At 36.7% G+C, this 19,265-nt stretch overlaps 1 protein-coding gene across 1 annotated transcript in view; it reads right to left on the bottom strand.

Moving 5' to 3' along the window:
- CAPS2 (calcyphosine 2) overlaps window positions 1–19,265 on the bottom strand; it is a 47,299-nt gene that overhangs the window by 22,717 nt on the left and 5,317 nt on the right. The window contains exons 3-7 of the mRNA XM_029954624.1: window positions 14,740–14,789; window positions 12,806–12,851; window positions 11,129–11,302; window positions 6,454–6,576; window positions 3,570–3,637 (exon numbers count right to left, since the gene is read on the bottom strand). Coding sequence (XP_029810484.1) covers window positions 3,570–3,637; window positions 6,454–6,576; window positions 11,129–11,302; window positions 12,806–12,851; window positions 14,740–14,789 — 461 coding nt within the window. The remainder of the gene's footprint in view (window positions 1–3,569; window positions 3,638–6,453; window positions 6,577–11,128; window positions 11,303–12,805; window positions 12,852–14,739; window positions 14,790–19,265) is intronic.

Here is a 19,265-nt window from a genome sequence, read left to right as displayed (position 1 = left end):
AAGCAGGAAGAGGGACAGAGAGAGAGAGAGAGACTCTCAGGCAGGCTCTGTGCTGCCAGCACAGAGCCCAGCTTGGGCCTTGAGCCTACGAACTGTGAGATCATGACATGAGCTGAAATCAAGAGTCAGATGCTTGGGGTGCCTGGGTGGCCCAGTCAGTTGGCTCAGGTCATGGTCTCGTGGCTTGTGAGTTCGAGCCCTGCCTGAGCTTTCTGCTGGCAGCATGGAGCCCATGTCAGATCCCCCGCCCCGACCGTCCCACTCCAGTTCATGCTCTCTCAGAAACAAATAATATAAACATAAAAAAAAAAAAGATGCTTAACCTACTGAACCACTCAGGTGCCCCCACATCTCTCTCTTATTATTCTTTTAACAAATAGACATTGTGTTGGTGACTTCTGAATAAAGACGTGAAGCAAAGTAAGTAAGCAATCAGATGGATTTCTGGAGGAAACACATTCCAAGCAGAAGGAAAGATAAATGCAAGGTCCCTAAGACAGGAGTGAACCTACGGTATGTTTCAGAATAGGGAGGAAGCTGACTGGCTGGCACAGAATAGACAAGAGGGAGAGAAGCAGGAAAAGTGGTCCAAGGGTCTCCTGGTGGGCAGACCACGTAGGGCTCAGGTAAATTATATTATAACTGACAATTTTTTAGTACGCCTGATCCATATCCTGGCCATGTTCTCCTTATAGTTGTACTGTCCTTTCTCCCCCTTTAGCTTTGAGCTTAGCCATTGACTTGCTTTGGCCAATTATGCAGAGATGGATGGCTCTGCTGATCTCAATTAAACTAACTCATGTTAAGTGTGGGTTGGCTGTGGATCTCCTTGTCCAACATAATCCTGGCTAAGTAGCCCAGCTACATTTGCAGTCATGTTCTTTTTAAGACCAGGGAATTGGACAAGCTGTGTTCTCACAAATATAGTGAAAGCACAAAAGGGCCCTGTGGAAACACATAAGGCTTCTTAAGGCCTAAGCTCCGAACTGAGACCAATGCTTCTTTTCATATATAACTGGCCAAATTACGTAAAAAGTTAAGAACCACTTGGCCAAGCCTCGCTTGGACAGTTGATCTAAAGATACATGACTTCTGATTAATTATTGTCCCAGGGGACACCTGGGTGGCTTAGTTGGTTAAACGTCTGACTTCAGCTTAGGTCATGATCTCACAGTTCATGAGTTCAAGCTCTGCATCAGGCTCTCTGCTGTCAGGCAGAGAACCCTTTGGATCCTCTGTCTCCTCTCTCTGCCTTTCCCCCATCACTTGCTCACGCTCTCAAATAAAGAAATAAATAAACATTATTAGTTTTTTTGGTGATATATAACCAATACATAGATTTTACTCTGACATGAAAAATTACTGGAGGGTTTGATATGGCTTGTTTTTTAACAGACTTACTCTGGCTCCTGGGTTAAGAATAGACCAACAAGGGGCAATTGGAGACACAATGAGTCCAGTTAGAAAGTGACTAAAATAATCCAGGAGAAAGAAGATGACAGGGTGAGCAGGGATAATGGCAGAAGAAGAGTAAATTTATTGTGATGGTCGAAGTGAGAGTGATTGCTGACAAACTGAATAAAGGATTTGAGAGAGAGAGAGGCATCAGAAGCATCAGCAAGATTTTAGGTCTAAATAACCTGAAGAATGGAACTGCCTTGGAGGAAAATTAAAGAGGATTTGGTCGTGGGAAAAGGGAAGGGAAAGAACTTCCAGGAACCCAGATTGGCAAATGTGCTACCTGGCACCTTAAATTAGGGACACATCCAGGTATAAATGGCTTTTCAAGGCGTGACATGGAATGAGATCACTTGGGAACTACATGTAGAAAAAGTCCAAGAATGATGCACAGTGTACTCCCACATATAAAGGCAGGGGTGGGGCACCTGGGTGGCTCCGTCGGTTGAGTGTCCGACTTCAGCTCATCATGATCTCATGGTTTGTGGGTTCAAGCCCTGCATCAGGCTCTGTGTTGACCGCTAGCTCAGAACCTGGAGACTGCTTCAGATTCTGTGTCTCTTTCTTTCTCTACCCCTCCCCTGTTCATGCTCTGTCTCTCAAAAATAAATAAATGTTTAAAAAAAAAGATTAAAAAATAAGGCAGGGGCGATGAAAAGGAACTAGGGGAAGAGATTGAGAAGGAACAGAAGGGAGGAGGAAAACCAGCCCAGTGTTGTGTGTAGGAAGCCAAATGGAAAAGAGAAAAGTATTTCATAAAGGAGAAAGTTTTCTGTGGAGAAAAACATTGCTAATGGGTCAGACAAATGAGAACTGAGAGGTCACCATTAGTGGAGCTACATGGATGCCACTCGTCATCTTATGAGGAGATGTGGTCGCACGGTGGGGGTGAAAACATCAACAAAGTGAGTTCAAGAAGTAAATGAAGGAGGTGCATTGAAAACTGTAACCATAATTAATGATTTCAAAAAAAGTTTCTGAAAGACATGCATGTAAAAATACCTGTCACCTAAGCAATAATTTTTTCAAAGCTAACCATAAGTGTTCTCTCTCCCTCTCTCTCTCAAAAATATATCAACATAAAAAATTTTTTAAATAAAATAAAATGGAGCACCTGGGTGGCTCAGTCAGTTAAGCATCTGACTTCAGCTCAGGTCATGATCTTATGGTTTTTGAGTTCAAGCCCTTCATTAGGCTCTGTGCTGAAAGCTCAGAGCCTGGAGCCTGCTTTGGATGTTTGTCTGTCTTTCTGTCTCTTTTTTTCTCTCCCCAAAATAAATAAACATAAAAAAAGTTTTTTAAAAAGCTAAATATAAATATTACTTCTTCCTTGAAGACTTCCTAGACTGTTCCAGCCTTTTCTGAAATCCTGCCACGTTTACATATTACCATGCAATTTGGCACAGCAAGTATTTAAGCTTTACACAGTTTTCTAAGAGCTATAAAACTGGAGATTAAGTTTAAAATTTTTAATAGTCCCACAGTTCCCAAACTGTGCACCAAGTCACTCTAAGGTGCGGCAGGGAATTCACAGGGAGTATGTGGGATTTTTTTAATTTTTAAAGGAAACAGTGATACATGATATTTGTTGGATATTACCTGAACCAATAGCTTGAGGTAATTCACAGCCTCAACAAGAGATTATGCTACAATGATGTCAAAACATTGCAAAGCAGGGTTTTCTACAGTTGCTGTGATAAATAACAAGTGCCATGTGCAATCAAAAGTAAAGGTGACAGCATCCTACCCATTTCTAAGGTTTGAGGGATTGCACAGAGCCCCAAAAAATACGAACAATTAATTGCAGCTATGTAAGAATGAAATAAAAATACTTCTTCTTTCAATTTATGTGTATTATTTTTTCAAGCGGCCATTAGGTTGTGATGAAGTAAATACTTACATTATTTAGGCAAAAATACTTAAAAATAGAACTGTTGGGTATTTCTACTGGCCTAGTAATGCTATGAAAAAAAATCACTAAAATACTATGAGTGCAATGAACAGAGAAAGTTTGAGCACTTCTGAGTTAGCCACCTGTTGATTGACTATGGATAAAAAAAATTAATGAAAACTTTTTGAATGGATTTCTATTATTCATTACTAACCCTCACCTAGATAAGTGGTCTATCATCACTTGCTCTGCAACAGTCTGTTTCTTCTTCTCTGCAGCCACCATTTCCTGGGAAGAAAAAATGGTTTGAAATTTCATTGTCCATAAAATAGAGCAATACTACGGTTAAGACAAGATTCCAAAATATACATTAAATTTCCAACTTCCTTCTTAAATACAGATTACTATATCTATCACTAATAAAAAAAAAAGAATCTCAATTATTTAATCTAAAAATACCACTTATTTCCTAAAAAGTAATGCATTTAACTTTTGGTAGAAATCATCAGAGATTTCCATACACAGCCTCTGAATTTCACAGCAGCTAGAATAAAGGAGGAGGAGATCATATCTCTCTCCTTGATGGATGCTCTTTAACCTGCTCCAAGAAGCATGCCAACCTAGACACAAAAAGAGTTTGTTCTAAAACTGTATGTAGTAGGTGAAGCTAAAACTAAATTGGAATCATTCAACACTATATCAAAAATCTAAAAATAGATATTTTTAAAAAGCCTCCCATCATTAAAAGGATAATAATATTTTCTGTGCATATAATCCATTACTCAATTACTGGTTTGATTAAACTATCTTCACACTATTTTTCACTTTTCCAAGTCATTTGCAAATATTTTTACTATATTTTAGGTTATATCAAGTTGAAAGATTAGTAATCATTCCATTCCAATTAGATTATAATGTAACTACACTCACTGAAATGTTTCTTGTGAAGAGTAGATAAAATAAGTTACAAAATTAAGGAGTCAAAATAAAGCTTATTCTATTTCTATGCTGTAAATTACTGTCATCTCCCTTGATCACTCTAGGAAATGGAATCAAGTATAATAACATTGCTAATGATAGAGGCTTCATAACCTTAGAGAGAGTGCTCCATTTGAAACCAACACAAAACTCAAATAAGAATGACTAAAGGCATATCATAGAAGCTACTAAGAAACCTGGAAAATCGGGCACAACTATTTAAATATTAGTTTATTCTTAAATTTCATCTTTTTTTTTTTGGTTTAGTAGAACTTAAGATTCAGTTTACATATCCAAATACGCCCCATATAAAGTTAATGTCACTGAACATAACTGCATCTGTTATCATCTAAGCTCATGTCAATTTATAATGACTTTCGTTTAGTAATCAATGTCAAACAGCAATTAAAAAGTTAGAAAGCTCGTGGTAACTTACAGGTACAGCAAAGCATCTTTTATGTCTAAAGGGGAAGAAAGTGAACACTGACTAAAACATGAAGTTGTATACAGAAAAGGTCAGCCAGACAGAGGTATAAAACCCAGAAGCAAGCAAAAGAGGTGAGATTAATGAATAAGAAGCCCACGCAGAAATCCCACCTTGAGTGTTGCCATTTATGCTGGCTTATTGTAGGAAAGGTTAGAATCACCCTCAGGCACACTGATTTAGAGGACTGTGTAAACAAAAAGCAGATCAGAAGCAGAAGCCACACTGATTCAAAGGATCTGATACTGTTGAAAAATGATGAGAAACTAAAAGAGATGGATATAAAAACCATACATAGGTTCACTGCTTCTGTTGTTCCATTAAGCCATTACAAATTTACAGGTTTCCACCTGGATTTTAAAAATAAATCAGTTCTAATTTCAAAGGCATTCAAAGTTTACTCACACAAACATTTCCTTGGGGAAGAAAAAAACAGGTAAATGCGTACTACCACAATAAAGTAAAATGTACTTGATCCTGAATTTAGTGAATTAAAGTGATGATGAGTCAAAGAAATCCACTAACATCCAGGTGGTTTTGGATGAAACCAAGAACAACACTCAATAGGCTGTAAGTGTCGTGTCGGTAACATCCATTCAGGAACACATCAAAGTAAGCCTTATTTGGGATACTATTTTGCCTTATAAAGCAGCTTTTTTAATTTTAGGATAATCCTGATAAGATTCTTATTCTATTAATCATAACTATCTCAATAATTAAAGGCATATAAAATAATGTTTATGTTGTTTTAGTAAAAGAACTCCAACAAAGTAGTAACTTGGACATCCACAGAAAATCAGTACATAGTCTAGAGACTGATTACACATTGTTGTCAATTCAGAACATATTAATTCTGGTTGATTGTAATCCAAATAAAATATATATTCACTTCCTTTTGTGGAAGTGTAACTGGCTAACACTGTAATGTTTTATTACTATTTAGGTTACTCAGAGTTTTCCCAATATTGGAACTACCACACACTGGTACTTCATCAATTCATTACTTATATGTCTAAGATATTAATCACCTCAGGGTGTCTGGGGTGGCGTGTGGACTCCAACTTCAAGCAGCTTGGTCTGATTACCCCAGGACACTATAGAAATGTAATCATCTATTTGTACCAGATCTGGCCTAAGTGATAATCATCCAATGGATTTTATAGAAGATACAATTTAGAGTTAAAATTGAGTGTTCACTTAGGCAGCACATATACTAGAGTTAATATTGAGAATCTAGAGTTTTGCTTCCTTTTTCCTTAAAAAAAATACTTTATTCCTGCACTTTTCCTTAACTTGCTAGAATTTCTCTAGTCTTATTTGCTTGTCACTTTCAAAAAACTGACTTTACTTTGAGGCAGGGGTGATGCTAAATAAACCCACTGACAAAAACAGCAGCCAATTAACATTTTTAATAGTATAAACTAATTTTTTGCAAACTCTCAAAGATTCAAGACTATTTTTCCACAGTAAATATACCAAGAAGCAACCCCTTGTAAAATTGAGGACTCAATTTACACATTAGTGAACATCCACAGCAGTCCAAATTCAACTGTTGCAATTACTTCTTCCAGGCTTAAGCCTGGAAAATCTTAGAAGGTAAATCAACTTAATGCATTAACAAGTAAAAATTCCGATAACTTACAGCGTCAGATTTTCTCATACTCCGTTGTGCATTGTAAGGGATGTCTGCATAACCCTCCTGTAGGAGGGCTTTCCTATCCAGAGTTGTAAGACCATCAGTGAAGGCTTCTTCACCTTGTATACACTAAAAGTGAAAGCAATAAATTAACTCAGGAGAGTTTATACTCAGCTCACATACTTAGCATATTTGCTTTTAACAAAACAGAGTATTAAATAACCTCTCAACATGTCAACAGTTATTTGTGTGGTGGTTAACAGTACAGTCTCTGACGATCAGATTGCCTGTTTGAATCCAGTTCTTCCTCCTTGTAGCTAGATAATCTCTCTGTGCCTCGGCTACTCCTGGTAATGGGGATTAATAATAGTAACTACTTCACACACACACACACAGATTAAATAAATGCCCAACACCTATAAAAGCATCTGATATACAATAAGCATTAGAAAAAAGGTAGAAACTATCATAACTATTATTGTCCATTTGAATCTTTGTAAAGTTAATAAAAATGGCCATGTCCACTCTTTCAGAAAATGAAATTCAGAAGTTCTAAGAGATGAGGTTTATCTTTTAAGGTAAAGGATTCTCTGGGATCCTAAAGATAAACACTAAACTTTTTTCTCTGCATATAAAATGTACTTTTATTCCCTTAACAACAACCACAAAAATGCCCCAGTAGGATAGCAACTTGCAAAAACGTAATAGATTTCAAGAGGTTTTCCTGCAGGGTTGGTTCATACTTTAGCTCTTTCTTGAAAGATCACACTCCATATTCATACTTAACTCTGTCTTCATGACCTTTGATTGTTACACGAATACATTTGTTTATGAGTTGTTGTCTGTCTCTTCTGCTAGAAGTTCTGTTAGGGCGGGAACCTTGTCTGTCTTTTCTATTGCAGTGCCCTGATGCCTGAACCGGACCACACAGAGTGAACACTCAATAAATATTTATTCAACAAATGAATAATGAATCTTGTATAAGTATTAGCTAATAGGGAATCAATTTATGAGGATACCTGCTAACAATTTATTCATTTACCTGCTAACATATTTGTTTTTCCTGCATAGTGATTTATTTTAACAGGCACCAAAAAGATGTTTAGCATTATATAAAGTAGATTAAGCAGATTAAATTAACAGATTATGTTCAAGTATAAGCAAAGGTCTGCACTAGGTTTAGGTTGAAAGAAACTTTCAAAAGATTTTTATTTGTTTTGTGTCAGCTTATTTTTATCCTTTTACAAAAGGGAAACGGTGACATTTCCACTTGGTATGTCAAATATAATCTCCCCAGACCAGACTTTCTTGTGGTCTTTTCTTTCTGCCTCAGAGTAAAAGGCAAAGTTCTTATGTGGTCTACAAGATCTCAAAGATCTGCCTCCCAGCCCTCCTTAACTCTCTACCCATCACTCCCTTCCTTTTCCGACCATACCATCCACCTTGATATTTCTTTTTTTTTTTTTAATGTTTATTTACTTATTTTGAAAGAGAGAGCCAGCCTGGGAAGAGGCATAGAGGAGACACACACACACACACACACACACACACACACACAAAGAGAGAGAGAGAGAGAGAGGGAGAGAGAGAGAGAGAGAAACACAAGCAAGCTTTGTGCTATGAGCACAGAACCTGACACGGAGCTCGATCCCACCAACTGTAAGATCATGATCTAAGCCGAAATCAAGAGTCAGAGGCTTAACCAACTGAGCCACTCAGGCTCCTCATCCTCCTTGATATTCCTTGAACAGTCTATGCTCCCTCCTACTCCGTGACATTCAGAGTTTATTCTGAGTGGCTTGTGTGTCATCCTTGTGCATCATCTGTGTGCTGAAATGCTACCTATGGGGAGGATCTTCCCTGGGGATCCTGTACAAATTGTGATCCCTACCTTGAACCCCGGTCCTCCCAGTTCCCCTCCATCCAGAGCATTTATCACCATCTGCCAAGGTAGATTGGTTGATTCATTCATTCATTCACTGATTTTTTTTTCTTGCTAAGTCCTTCCACTATGATATATATTCTGTAAGAGCAAAAATATTTGTCTGCTGTATTTGCTGACGTAATTTTCTATAAAATTGAACGTTAATGATTTTAATGCTTTATTTAAAGTTGTTTCATTATTTAAAATACAAGTTTAAATTTTGAGAAATAATTTGACACACAAGGATTCATCAGCTTTTTACACTAAATGGAAGGAAAACTCAACAAAGGAAATCTGCCATTAGACAAGCCGAGGGGAACTTTTATCTTACTTTTTAATTGATTGTCTGATGACTGATATATCAGTTTGACTAATTGATGGTTATGGCCTTTAGTTACTTTCCTAGATCCTAAATATGTCTAACGTTAGCTTTTTATTCATCAGTAAAAAGAACCAATTTACATGTTGTTTCCTGCTTTATCGAGAGGCTTACATTTCTGATATCAGGGAGCTTTCTATTTCCAAAGATTATAATTCCAGTGTTAATTTAAGTAATGTAAAAGGGTTTATTAATAGACCATTTATATAGCAGTTTTTATTTTCATAATGGTATACATCTAAAAACATATCAAATACATTGCTTGAAACTTTTAAATGCAAAATTATTGTCTATAGAAAACAGGGTCTTTTTTCAAGACTATCAAGAACATATGAAATAATAATTATATACATCTACATGTAGATTTTAAAAATCAAAGCAAAACAGATTTTTTTTCCAGGAGAAAATAGGGATATTCTGGCTTCTCTGAAATTCTTTGTTCATACTATAAAAGTGTCTACCAAACATAAGGGAAGCTTTGCAAGAAATATTTGTTCCTCTCTTAACCAAAAATAAACAAATGCCCTCATCTGAACTTACATTTAAGGAAATCAAAGCTTTACTTTAAAAATATTTTAAACCATTTTGTTGCAGCAAATAAAGCTTGAGCTCATAGAAATCTTCAATCTATTTTCCCAACATTATTACAGTGATCTAAATATCACATGGTATCACATGGTAAAACTTACAAATATATGGCCTGATGCTACAGGGCTGTAAAATTATCCTGCCTATGATTATAGACAATAGATTATTATATTTGCATACATCTGTTTGGATCTTGGAAATGTATCTTAACATAAAAGAGACCAAATAATCCCATAACTTTTGTTACTCTTTCCACCAAACATCATGTGATGTAGTTAGTTCAAGATAGTTCTTACATGGCAGGGGCACCTGTGTGGCTCAGTCGGGTGAGCATCCAACTTCGGCTTAGGTCATGATCTCACAGTTTGTAAGTTCAAGCCCCGTGTCAGGCTCTGTGCTGTCACTCAGAGCCTGGAGCCTGCTTCAGATTTTGTGTCTCCTTCTCTCTCTCTGCCCCACCCCCACTCACGCTCTGTCTCTCAAAAATGAAAAAGCATTAAAAAAATTTTTTAAAAAGATAGTTTCCACATGGATAGCAGATATGCCATACCTACTTATAAATTAATCAATTTTACCTATAAAAAATGTTAAGCAAATACAACCATCAAACTACCCTGAAAATACATTATTCTTACAAAAACTTAACTATTATATCCAACTATTCTCTCTCTTATGGCCAGTAGTATCATAAACAATGTTCCTAAACCTTTCTTTTCACAATACAAGGTTGACCTTTCCAATATGCTTATTAAAGCCATTAAATATATTATGGTTAATTTGCGCTCATATTCATGAATGTGGAATTTACACCTAATTAATATTAAATAAAAGCATAACTTCAACAATTCATTATGTTAAAAAAAACACCTCCCAACATGAGGCAAAGAAAATCAGGGAGTGATGACAGTTTTAGAATAAAATGGGGTCACTGCAACATCTGTAATCATTTTTCAACTTTAAAATTTAGACTGTGAGGGGCGCCTAGGTGGCTCAGTCGGTTAAAGCACCCGACTTCAGTTTAGGTCATGATCTCACAGTTCGGTTCATAGTTTTGAGCCCAGTGTTGGGCTCTGTGCTGACAGCTCAGAGCCTGGAGTCTGCTTCAGATTCTGTGTCTCCCTCTCTTGCTCTGCCCCTCCCCCTCTAGTGCTCTGTCTCTCTTTCTCTCTCTTTCTCAAAAATAAATAATTAAAAATTTTTTTAATTTAGAGAACTGTGAGAGTTCAAGATAGCCACATCAAAAACAGATTTATAGGGGCACCTGGGTGGCTCAGTTCGTTAAGTGTCTGACTTCAGCTCTGGTCATGATCTCAGTTTGTGGGTTCGAGCCCCGTCAGGGTCTTTGCTGACAGCTCAGAGCCTGGAACCTACTTTGAATTGTGTCTCCCTCTTTCTCTCTGCCCCTCTCCTGCTCATACTCAGTCTTTCTCTCTCTCTCTCAAAAATAAATAAACATTAAAAATTTTTTTAAAAACAGATTTATAATAGTGTCTTAGTTCCAATCCCAAAATAATGAAAAACTAACAGAAAAAAAGATGACTAAGTCATATGGTTAGAGTTTTCACATCTGAAAACAAAAATAAACCTTTAGAGTGTTCTTAAGAATAAACTAGTTAATGCAAGCAAAATACTTAAAATAGTCCCTAGAACACAGAAACAAATGTTGGCTACTATACTTACTATGACTAACAGCAAGACATACCAGACAAAAAGATTTTTCTGATACATGGAATTTCTTTTTTTTCTTTTTTTTAAATTTCATCAGAATTTCATGAAGTCTCATACATTACCTTGTCATCTACCTTGTTTCTTGGAGACCGCTGTGTGATACGTGGCATTGTCTTTTCTGCATTTCTCTGACTATACTGTTTATATCCTTCTTTCCTTTCAGTTTTATATTGCTGATATTTTAGTTTATATTTGCTTGTTGGTTCTGGCAAGTTTTCAGGTATTATGTCTTGCTCCTAGATATAAAAATAAAAAGTATGTTATCCACCAGAAAAAAAAAAGCAGAAAAAAACAAAATAATTATTAATTTTCCTCATTAACATGAACAGGTTTATCATTTACCTTAATATGTATGCTTAAGAAGCAGACCATTATGACCTACATTCTAAACAGGTGATATAAAACATGTAGCTGGTACAGCATCTGTGAGCAATCAAAGCAGGCAGAATCGCTCAAAATGGGCATTGATCATAAATACCAGGAAACCTGTACCTTGTTTCCCAGCTGAAGATCAGCCCTGGTTCTAAAATAATTTGAGAAAACACAAATTAACTTTGCTTTCTTCTTAGGAGGTATAGATAGGCCTTTTTCTCCTGCCTGAGAAAAACTCCATTGACAATCATTCCTTCCAGAATAATACGAGGAATTAGAGATCGCTAACACTAAGAAGCACTGGCTGACATTTGCAGAATTTCCGATTCTCTACCTGCTGGTATCACTTGGTTCCCTGCCACATTCCATGGGAGTAAGCAATAGCAGAGTCAGTGGATAAGAGGAGTCTAAAAGGAGTACTAAGCAAACACAAAGACATACATATTGGCCCAAAGAGGGACAGCCACTACAAAAGAAGGCTGAAGCAACACAATCCTTGGCAAGTGTTGATAATATACAAGTCTCACCTAGAGAAGGATAAAACAAAGTTTCCGGGTAAAAAATATAGCAAGATACAGACGAGGATACTATTGGTGGAATTTATCCAAAATGGGACTGAAGAGGACATGAATAGAACCAACCACAAGAGAAAGACTAACCAAGAGAGAGGAGCAAGCCCTCCTCATAGAAAACCGGTCAGAACTTGTGTTCATAATATGAAATACAACACTAAATATTGTTTGAAGTATAAATGTGTCCCAAGGAGATATCTTGGAATAAGTATAGTTACCTATAGTTACTCCATAGCATACTGGTTGCCCAAAGTAGGAATCGATTTCCAAGAGACAAATCACATTGTGAAATGAGCAAGATCTGATCTAATATTCTACCAAACTTTTTAAATTCTCAGATTCTCTATTAGGATAAACTTGTACTTTACTAATTTTCATAAGACATTTTAAAAATACCATCACCATGTGAGAAAAATGCAAAACAAAGTAAAATTATTTCATCAACATGATCATTGGGGATGTTAATATATCAAATATTTAAACTGGACAAAATGTAGACTGAACATAATAAAATTTCCAGACTAAATACAGTGCTTAAATGCACATTATCATTCTGAAGGTTGCCAATAAAAAATAAACACTAACCAGTTGGTTTAGACGATGCTGAGCATGTGGTATTTGACATGGTGTGACTCAGTTAAGAGCAGAAGATGAATCTGGTGGGTTAAAATGAATATGCGCAGTACAAAGTGGGATATATGAAAAACCATCCTAACATAAAATTAAATAACATTATGTGCTATACGCAATATTGTGTTCAAACGTTTATTATAGTAAATATCAAGTAAAAATTACCTCCTCATCAGAATCAAGAAGGCTTCCCAAATCAAGTCGTGGAACCCTGAAAGAAATAAGCTATGCATCCCATAACTTTTTAAAATGAAGCTTTAATAGTTACAAATCATAAATGCCTCACCTTATATAAAAAGGAACACTAAAGCCAGTGAGGTGCTGCACCTACCAGCTGTGAAAGGCTTCTGTTAAATAAATGTTTAGTAGTTTTTGAGCTAGTAGTTAACAAAGCATTATTAAATTTATAATTAAATAAGCTATATTAAAAACAAAGGTAATAAATATTTGAAGTTATCACTTCTTAATGACTTTACTTCACTATTATCTATGTTCTATAAGTTATTTACACCTATGGTATTTGTGTGGTGGTATAATGGTGTGCCTCTCTTTCCAAGTCTGTATTCAGGGATACTACACATCGATTGAAATCAGCCACAGCAGGATGACGGACACAGAAATTGGCAAATGCTATGATTCAGGACTTGATTTATTATTCTGTTGATTTCTGAGACTTAAAACAATAGTAGAGAAAACATTAACGGTACAAATTAAACTTAAAAAGTGTATCAGGGGCCCCTGGGCGGCTCAGTCGGTTGAGCGTCCTGCTTCGGCTCAGGTCATGATCTTGCGGTTCGTGGGTTCGAGCCCCGCGTCAAGCTCTGTGCTGACAACTAGCTCAGAGCCTAGAGCTTACTTCCAATTCTGTGTCTCCCTTCCTCTCTGACCCTCTCCTGCTCAAGCTGTCTCCTTCTCTCTCAAAAATAAATTTAAAAAATTTTTAATTAAAAATAAATAAAAATTTTTAAAAATGTTTAAAAGGTGTATCATATCTGTAACTGACACATTGCAAATAATAAAAAACTGAGGAAATACTGTCCCATTATTCAAAACTATTACTTAAGTCAAGAAAGAAATCACTTATGTCACTTTGCAATAAATGAAAATATCAACCAACATTCACAAATGGAACTACACTGGTTCATCAGCTGCAGACATAAGAATTCAGCAGAAAACAAAGAAAGCATTCTGTGAGAATTAGTTGGCTACATGGAATTTCCAAAAGAGAGTTTATGTATTTTATTAGTATTTGTAAATTGCTTACTATATATCCTCCATAGCAGTGAAATTTATAACCAACTTAAAATATACTTAAGTTTAATTATGATTAACAAATAAAATTTAAATTAAACTTATAGTACACTTTCAGAAAACCAGTTGTTAAACTTTAACAGGTACAGGAATGACTGTCAGTTCATACTGACTATCTTGTATCTAATGCTTGCACCCACCTCTATTCTTTGTCGACATGAGCACAGAGGTATCTGTTACGTAGAAACACATGAAATTGCTGATACCTATCAATTTCCTATAGTTCAGCCTAAAAATTACTAGGTTTTTAACTTCTGTTACCTAATAAGCCCTATAGTTTAAAATACTTGAAAGAATATAAAACTCATATTCTTCCAAATTTTAAAAGGCAAAAATATACAATATAAATCAGAAATTAACGTGGTCCGGTCCCAAACTAAAATTATTTAAATAAGATGGATAAAATTGTCGTATTCCTCAAGATAAGACTAAAGCCACAGATACTTCTTATTAAATTCATTTTGACTATCCCAGTTTTAAAATTCAAAATTTCATATATTTCTTTAATAAATTCATTTAGCTGAACTTTCTAAATAAAACAACAGTTTAACTTTTTCAGGGAAATGTAAGAATACTAAAGAAAATAAAAAACAAGAGAAGTAATACCCTCAATCCTATCATCCTACTTTCATTTTGGCATAGAAATTTTCAGGCCATGAACATGCACATCAATTTTTTTGTGGTTCACAATCACAATCACACATAAAATTTTTATTATTTTTTAACTTGTTAACGTATTATAAATGTTTGCCCAATGAATAGCTCAAATGTGAAGAAATGTGACTTACAAAGGTTGGCAAGGATTCTGGATTGCCCATGATTTGGTAGTCCGTCCTTGCTATAATTAAAAGAAGGGAAAAAAATCAGTATGTATAAAAAAAAAGATCAGCAATGAGTCAATTCAGTAAGGCCAATTATTATTTTCTCAGAAACTTCACAGAAGAAATATTTATTAAAGCTCCCCCTACAATGCTTGAGAGACAGAAATAGGATGATAAGCAATACAGATAATCTTTACCATTATAGCGCCCTGTCTGTGGGGAAGAATTCATTCAAACAAACAGTAGTGTGAAAATACACGTGCTAGGACAGAGCAATTCCTTATAGCATGGCTACCCAACAAGGCTAGGAAACTGAGGAAGCTTTTCAGAAACAAAAAAAAGTAACCTTGAAATGGAACTCTGAAGGATGAGTCGGAGTTAGCCAGATAAAGGCAAAAAGGAGAATATTGCTTTAGCCAGGAAACAACTCATCCCGCACTAGCCCACAGTTAGCAGCTGGACAGGGCTGAAATCCAGAGTGTGCAGAGGCAGTGGCCATAGTTGTTATATGGTACAAGTCAAAGAACTTCAACCTTGTCCTAAAGGTGAGGAAAAACTGCAGGATTTAAGCAAAGAGACAAATACATACATGGATACATTTGTAGATGTTCAATATCATTTCCAAAAAATTGTGCAAAGACATGAAAATTAGGGTAAGCTCAGCCACCATAGAATAAGAAATATATGTGAGTCATAGAGAAAGTTCAAGTTTATAAGTACAGCAAACAATTCTTCTATCAACACTCCGGTTTACTTCTGAAATGTTATCTAACTGGTCATTTTTGTGATGCTGATAATAAGTATAGACATTACTTTCAAGGAACACCTGGGTGGCTCGGTCTGTTAAGCGTCCAACTCTTGATTTTGGCTCATGTCATGATCTCACAGTTCGTGGGTTTGAGCCTCCCATAGTGTTCTGCACTGACAGCACAGAGCCCGTTTGGGATTCTCTCCATCCCTGTCTCTCTCTGCCCCTTCCCCATGCTCTTTCTCTCTCTCAAAATAAATAAATAATTTTTTAAATTACATTCAAGACTGAGCTTCATCACTCTAATTGACCAAAAAAGAAAAACAAATTCAATTCAGAATAGACTTTACTAATATGGCATTGTTTTAAATACTATCCTAATAAAAAGTTAAAATGTAGAAACATAAGATCACAAAATGATCAGTTAATTAGAATATATGTAATATATTGACCTTTGAACAATGTTGAGGTTAAAAGTACTAATTACCTCCCCCATACAGTCAAAACTCCACGTATAACTTTTGACTGCCCAAAGCTTTACTACTAGCCTACTGTTGACTGGGAATGTATTTAATTGACACACATGTTATATGTCATATGTACTATACACTGCATTCTTACAATAAAATAAGCTACAGAAAGTAAAATGTTATTAAGAAAACCATAAGGAAAAGAAAATACATTTATAGTACTATATTGTATTTATTGGAAAAAATCTGCATATAAGTGTATCCGTGCAGTTCGAACAAGTTAAGGGTCAATTGTATATCTATAACAAATACATCATAGTGTAAAGTAGCAGCATATTTCTATCACATATCAAAGATTGTCTTAATTGTACTTGGGAAGCAGCATGATATAATCTAACTTTAGGAAGAAAATCTAAATAGAATATAACTGTAGTTGTCATAATCATCACCATGATTATCCCCCAGAAAGTCTTTTATTTTTTTTAAGTGTTTATTTATCTTGAGAAAGAGAGAGCGTGCACAAGATCAGGAGAGGGGCAGAGAGAAGAGAGAGCCAATACCTACCAGTATAACAATTTTAAAATACACAAGGCGGCCTCTCAGAATATTGGCATCTGTCTGGCTGCAAAACCAAGCACCTCACTAACAGAGGCCAATGAATCAAACAAGAGAATGAGATGGCTTTGGCAGTGCATTATGAGCCTCTCCAGGTGAACAGAGCACGAAAGTTAGTATATCTGGCAGGAGCATTCTAGGAAGATGGCAGAGTAGAAAGCACCAAAAACCTCTCTCCCTACCTAGACAGTAACTGCAGTGGCAGAATCTGTCTGATGTTAACTATTTCGGAGCTCTGAAGTCTGATAGAAGCTTGCAACCTCCAAGGGAATACTTGCACTGTAAGTTTTGGTTCATTTTGGTCAATCTGAGCAGGCTCTGCATTGTCAGCACAGAGCCCAATGCAGGGCTAGATCTCAGAAAACTGAGATTATGACCTGAGCCAAAATTAAGACTTGGGCACTTAACCAACTGAGGCACACAGGCATCCCCATCCCCTGCAGAAGGTGTTTGAAGAGACCCCAGAAAGTGTTCTGACTTTTAATATCATAGGCCTATTTTATAATGGCAGTTACTTTTCTTGTCTAATTCCAACAAAACTGTGCTAGTCACTCCAGAATAAAGACAAATTACAGCCTATAAATCCCTGGGCCAGGGGTTGGCAAACTATGGTCCAACTCTGTTTTATAAATAAAGTTTTATTGAAACATAACCACATTCATTTATTTATGAATTGTCTATGTGTCCTCATTACAACAGCAGAGGTAAGTGATTGCAACAGACAACAGCCCATAAAGCCAAAATTATTTACTAGCTTGCCCTTTATTTACTTTTTTAAAGCTTATTTATTTATTTATTTTGAGAAAGGGAGGGAGAAAGAGAATCTAAAGGAGGCTTTGCACTCTCAGCACAAAGCCCAACACAGGGCCTGAACCCACAAACCACAAGATCATGACCTGAGCCAAAATCATGTTGGAGGCTCAACTGACTGAGCCACGCCGGCGCCCTCAGCTGGCCCTTTATTTTAAAAGCTGAGTATCTCTATATCTTATCCCTTTTTAAAATAGATTTTTTTAGAAGTTTCAGGTTCAGAGCAAAATTAAGTGGAAGGTACAAATATTTCCTGTATATCCCCTGTAATATAATGATTTGTAAGAAACATACATTTGGACATTAATGTGACCAAAAGAGATTTCCCATATACATTTGGAGTTGTCCAGTTCCTTGGCTTACAGCTCCCAAAGCCTTGGGACTTTTCTCACAGTTGAGAGAAATACATGTCTTTTGTTATGTTAATAATGTCACTTTTGGAAAGCTCCTAAAGGTGAGGGCTGGTCACCAATAAAGCCAGCCCTGTGATTGGCAAGTTGGACTTTCAGTCCCACTTCCTGACCTCCAGGGAGTGGAGAAGAGGGCTCGAGGTTTAATTAATCAATGGGCAATGGTTTAATCAAGCGTAACTATGTAATGAAACCTCCATAAAAACCCAAAAGACAAAATTCAGAGATCTTCCGGGTTGGTGAACACATGGAGGTTGAGAGAGTGGCATGCCTCAAGGGAGCGTGGAAGCTTCGTGCTCCTCCTCCCATACCTTGCCATATCCATCTATTCTATCTTGCTATCCTGAGTTATATCTTTTTATAATAAACTGGCAATAACATGTTTCTCTGAGTTCTGTGAACCACTCTAGGAAATTAATCAAACCCAAGGAGGAGGCTGTGGGAACCTCTGACTTACATAGCCTGTCGGTCAGAAGTACCAACATCTGAGCATCAGTGTGGACTTGGCATTGGCATCCTGAGTTGGCAGAGGTCATTGGAACCCCCAGCCTGTAGCCAGTCAGTCAGAAGCACAGGTAACAACCGGGGCTTGTTTGAAGTTGGGGCGGTGTGCAGCCTTTAAAACTGAGCCTTTAACCTGTGGAACCTGATGCTATCTCCGAGTTGATAGTGTCAAAAGTGAGTGGAATTGTAGGACACCTAATTGCTGTGGAGCATTGCTAGTTGAAGGTGTTGAAATTGAAACAGGGCACTCATAACACTTTGATCGCACATATGGATAAACTCCCCCCTTATTTTTATTTATTTTTTTTTTAATTTTTAATGTTTATTTTTGAAGGAGAGAGAGACAGAGTGCGAGCATGGGTAGTACAGAGAGAGAGGGAGACACAGAATCCAAAGCAGGCTCCAGGCTCTGAGCTGTTAGCACAGAGCCCGATGCGGGGCTTGAACCCACAGACCATGAGATCATGACCTGAGCCAAAGCTGGACACTTAACCCACTGAGCCACCCAGGTGCCCCTATTTTATTTTTTAATGTTTATTTTTGAGAGACAGACAGATAGAGCATGAGCAGGGGAAGGGCAGAGAGAAGAGACACAGACTCTGAAGCAGGCTCCAGGCTCTGAGCTGTCAGCACAGAGGCCAATGCAGGGCTAGAACTCACGAACCACGACATCATGACCTGACCCAAAGTCGGCCACTTAACCAACTGAGCCACGCAGGCGCCTCAGCCTTCCCCCTCACAAGAGTGGTACATTTGTTATAATTGATAAACCAACATTTACAAATCATTATCACTCAAAATCCATTACATTAGAGCTCACTCTTAGTGTAGATTCTATAAATTTAGACAAATTTGTAATGACTTTTATACTGTCTTTTTCACCTTTTAAGTTACTTCTATGTTACCCCTTAAAATCATGTTTAAGTCTATAGAATA

The sequence above is a fragment of the Suricata suricatta genome, chromosome 10 (genome assembly GCF_006229205.1).
Source record: "Suricata suricatta isolate VVHF042 chromosome 10, meerkat_22Aug2017_6uvM2_HiC, whole genome shotgun sequence".
In the NCBI taxonomy this organism is placed as follows: domain Eukaryota; kingdom Metazoa; phylum Chordata; class Mammalia; order Carnivora; family Herpestidae; genus Suricata; species Suricata suricatta.
Note: the sequence above shows the minus strand (reverse complement) of the source record. Positions and strands in the feature narration are given on the sequence as shown.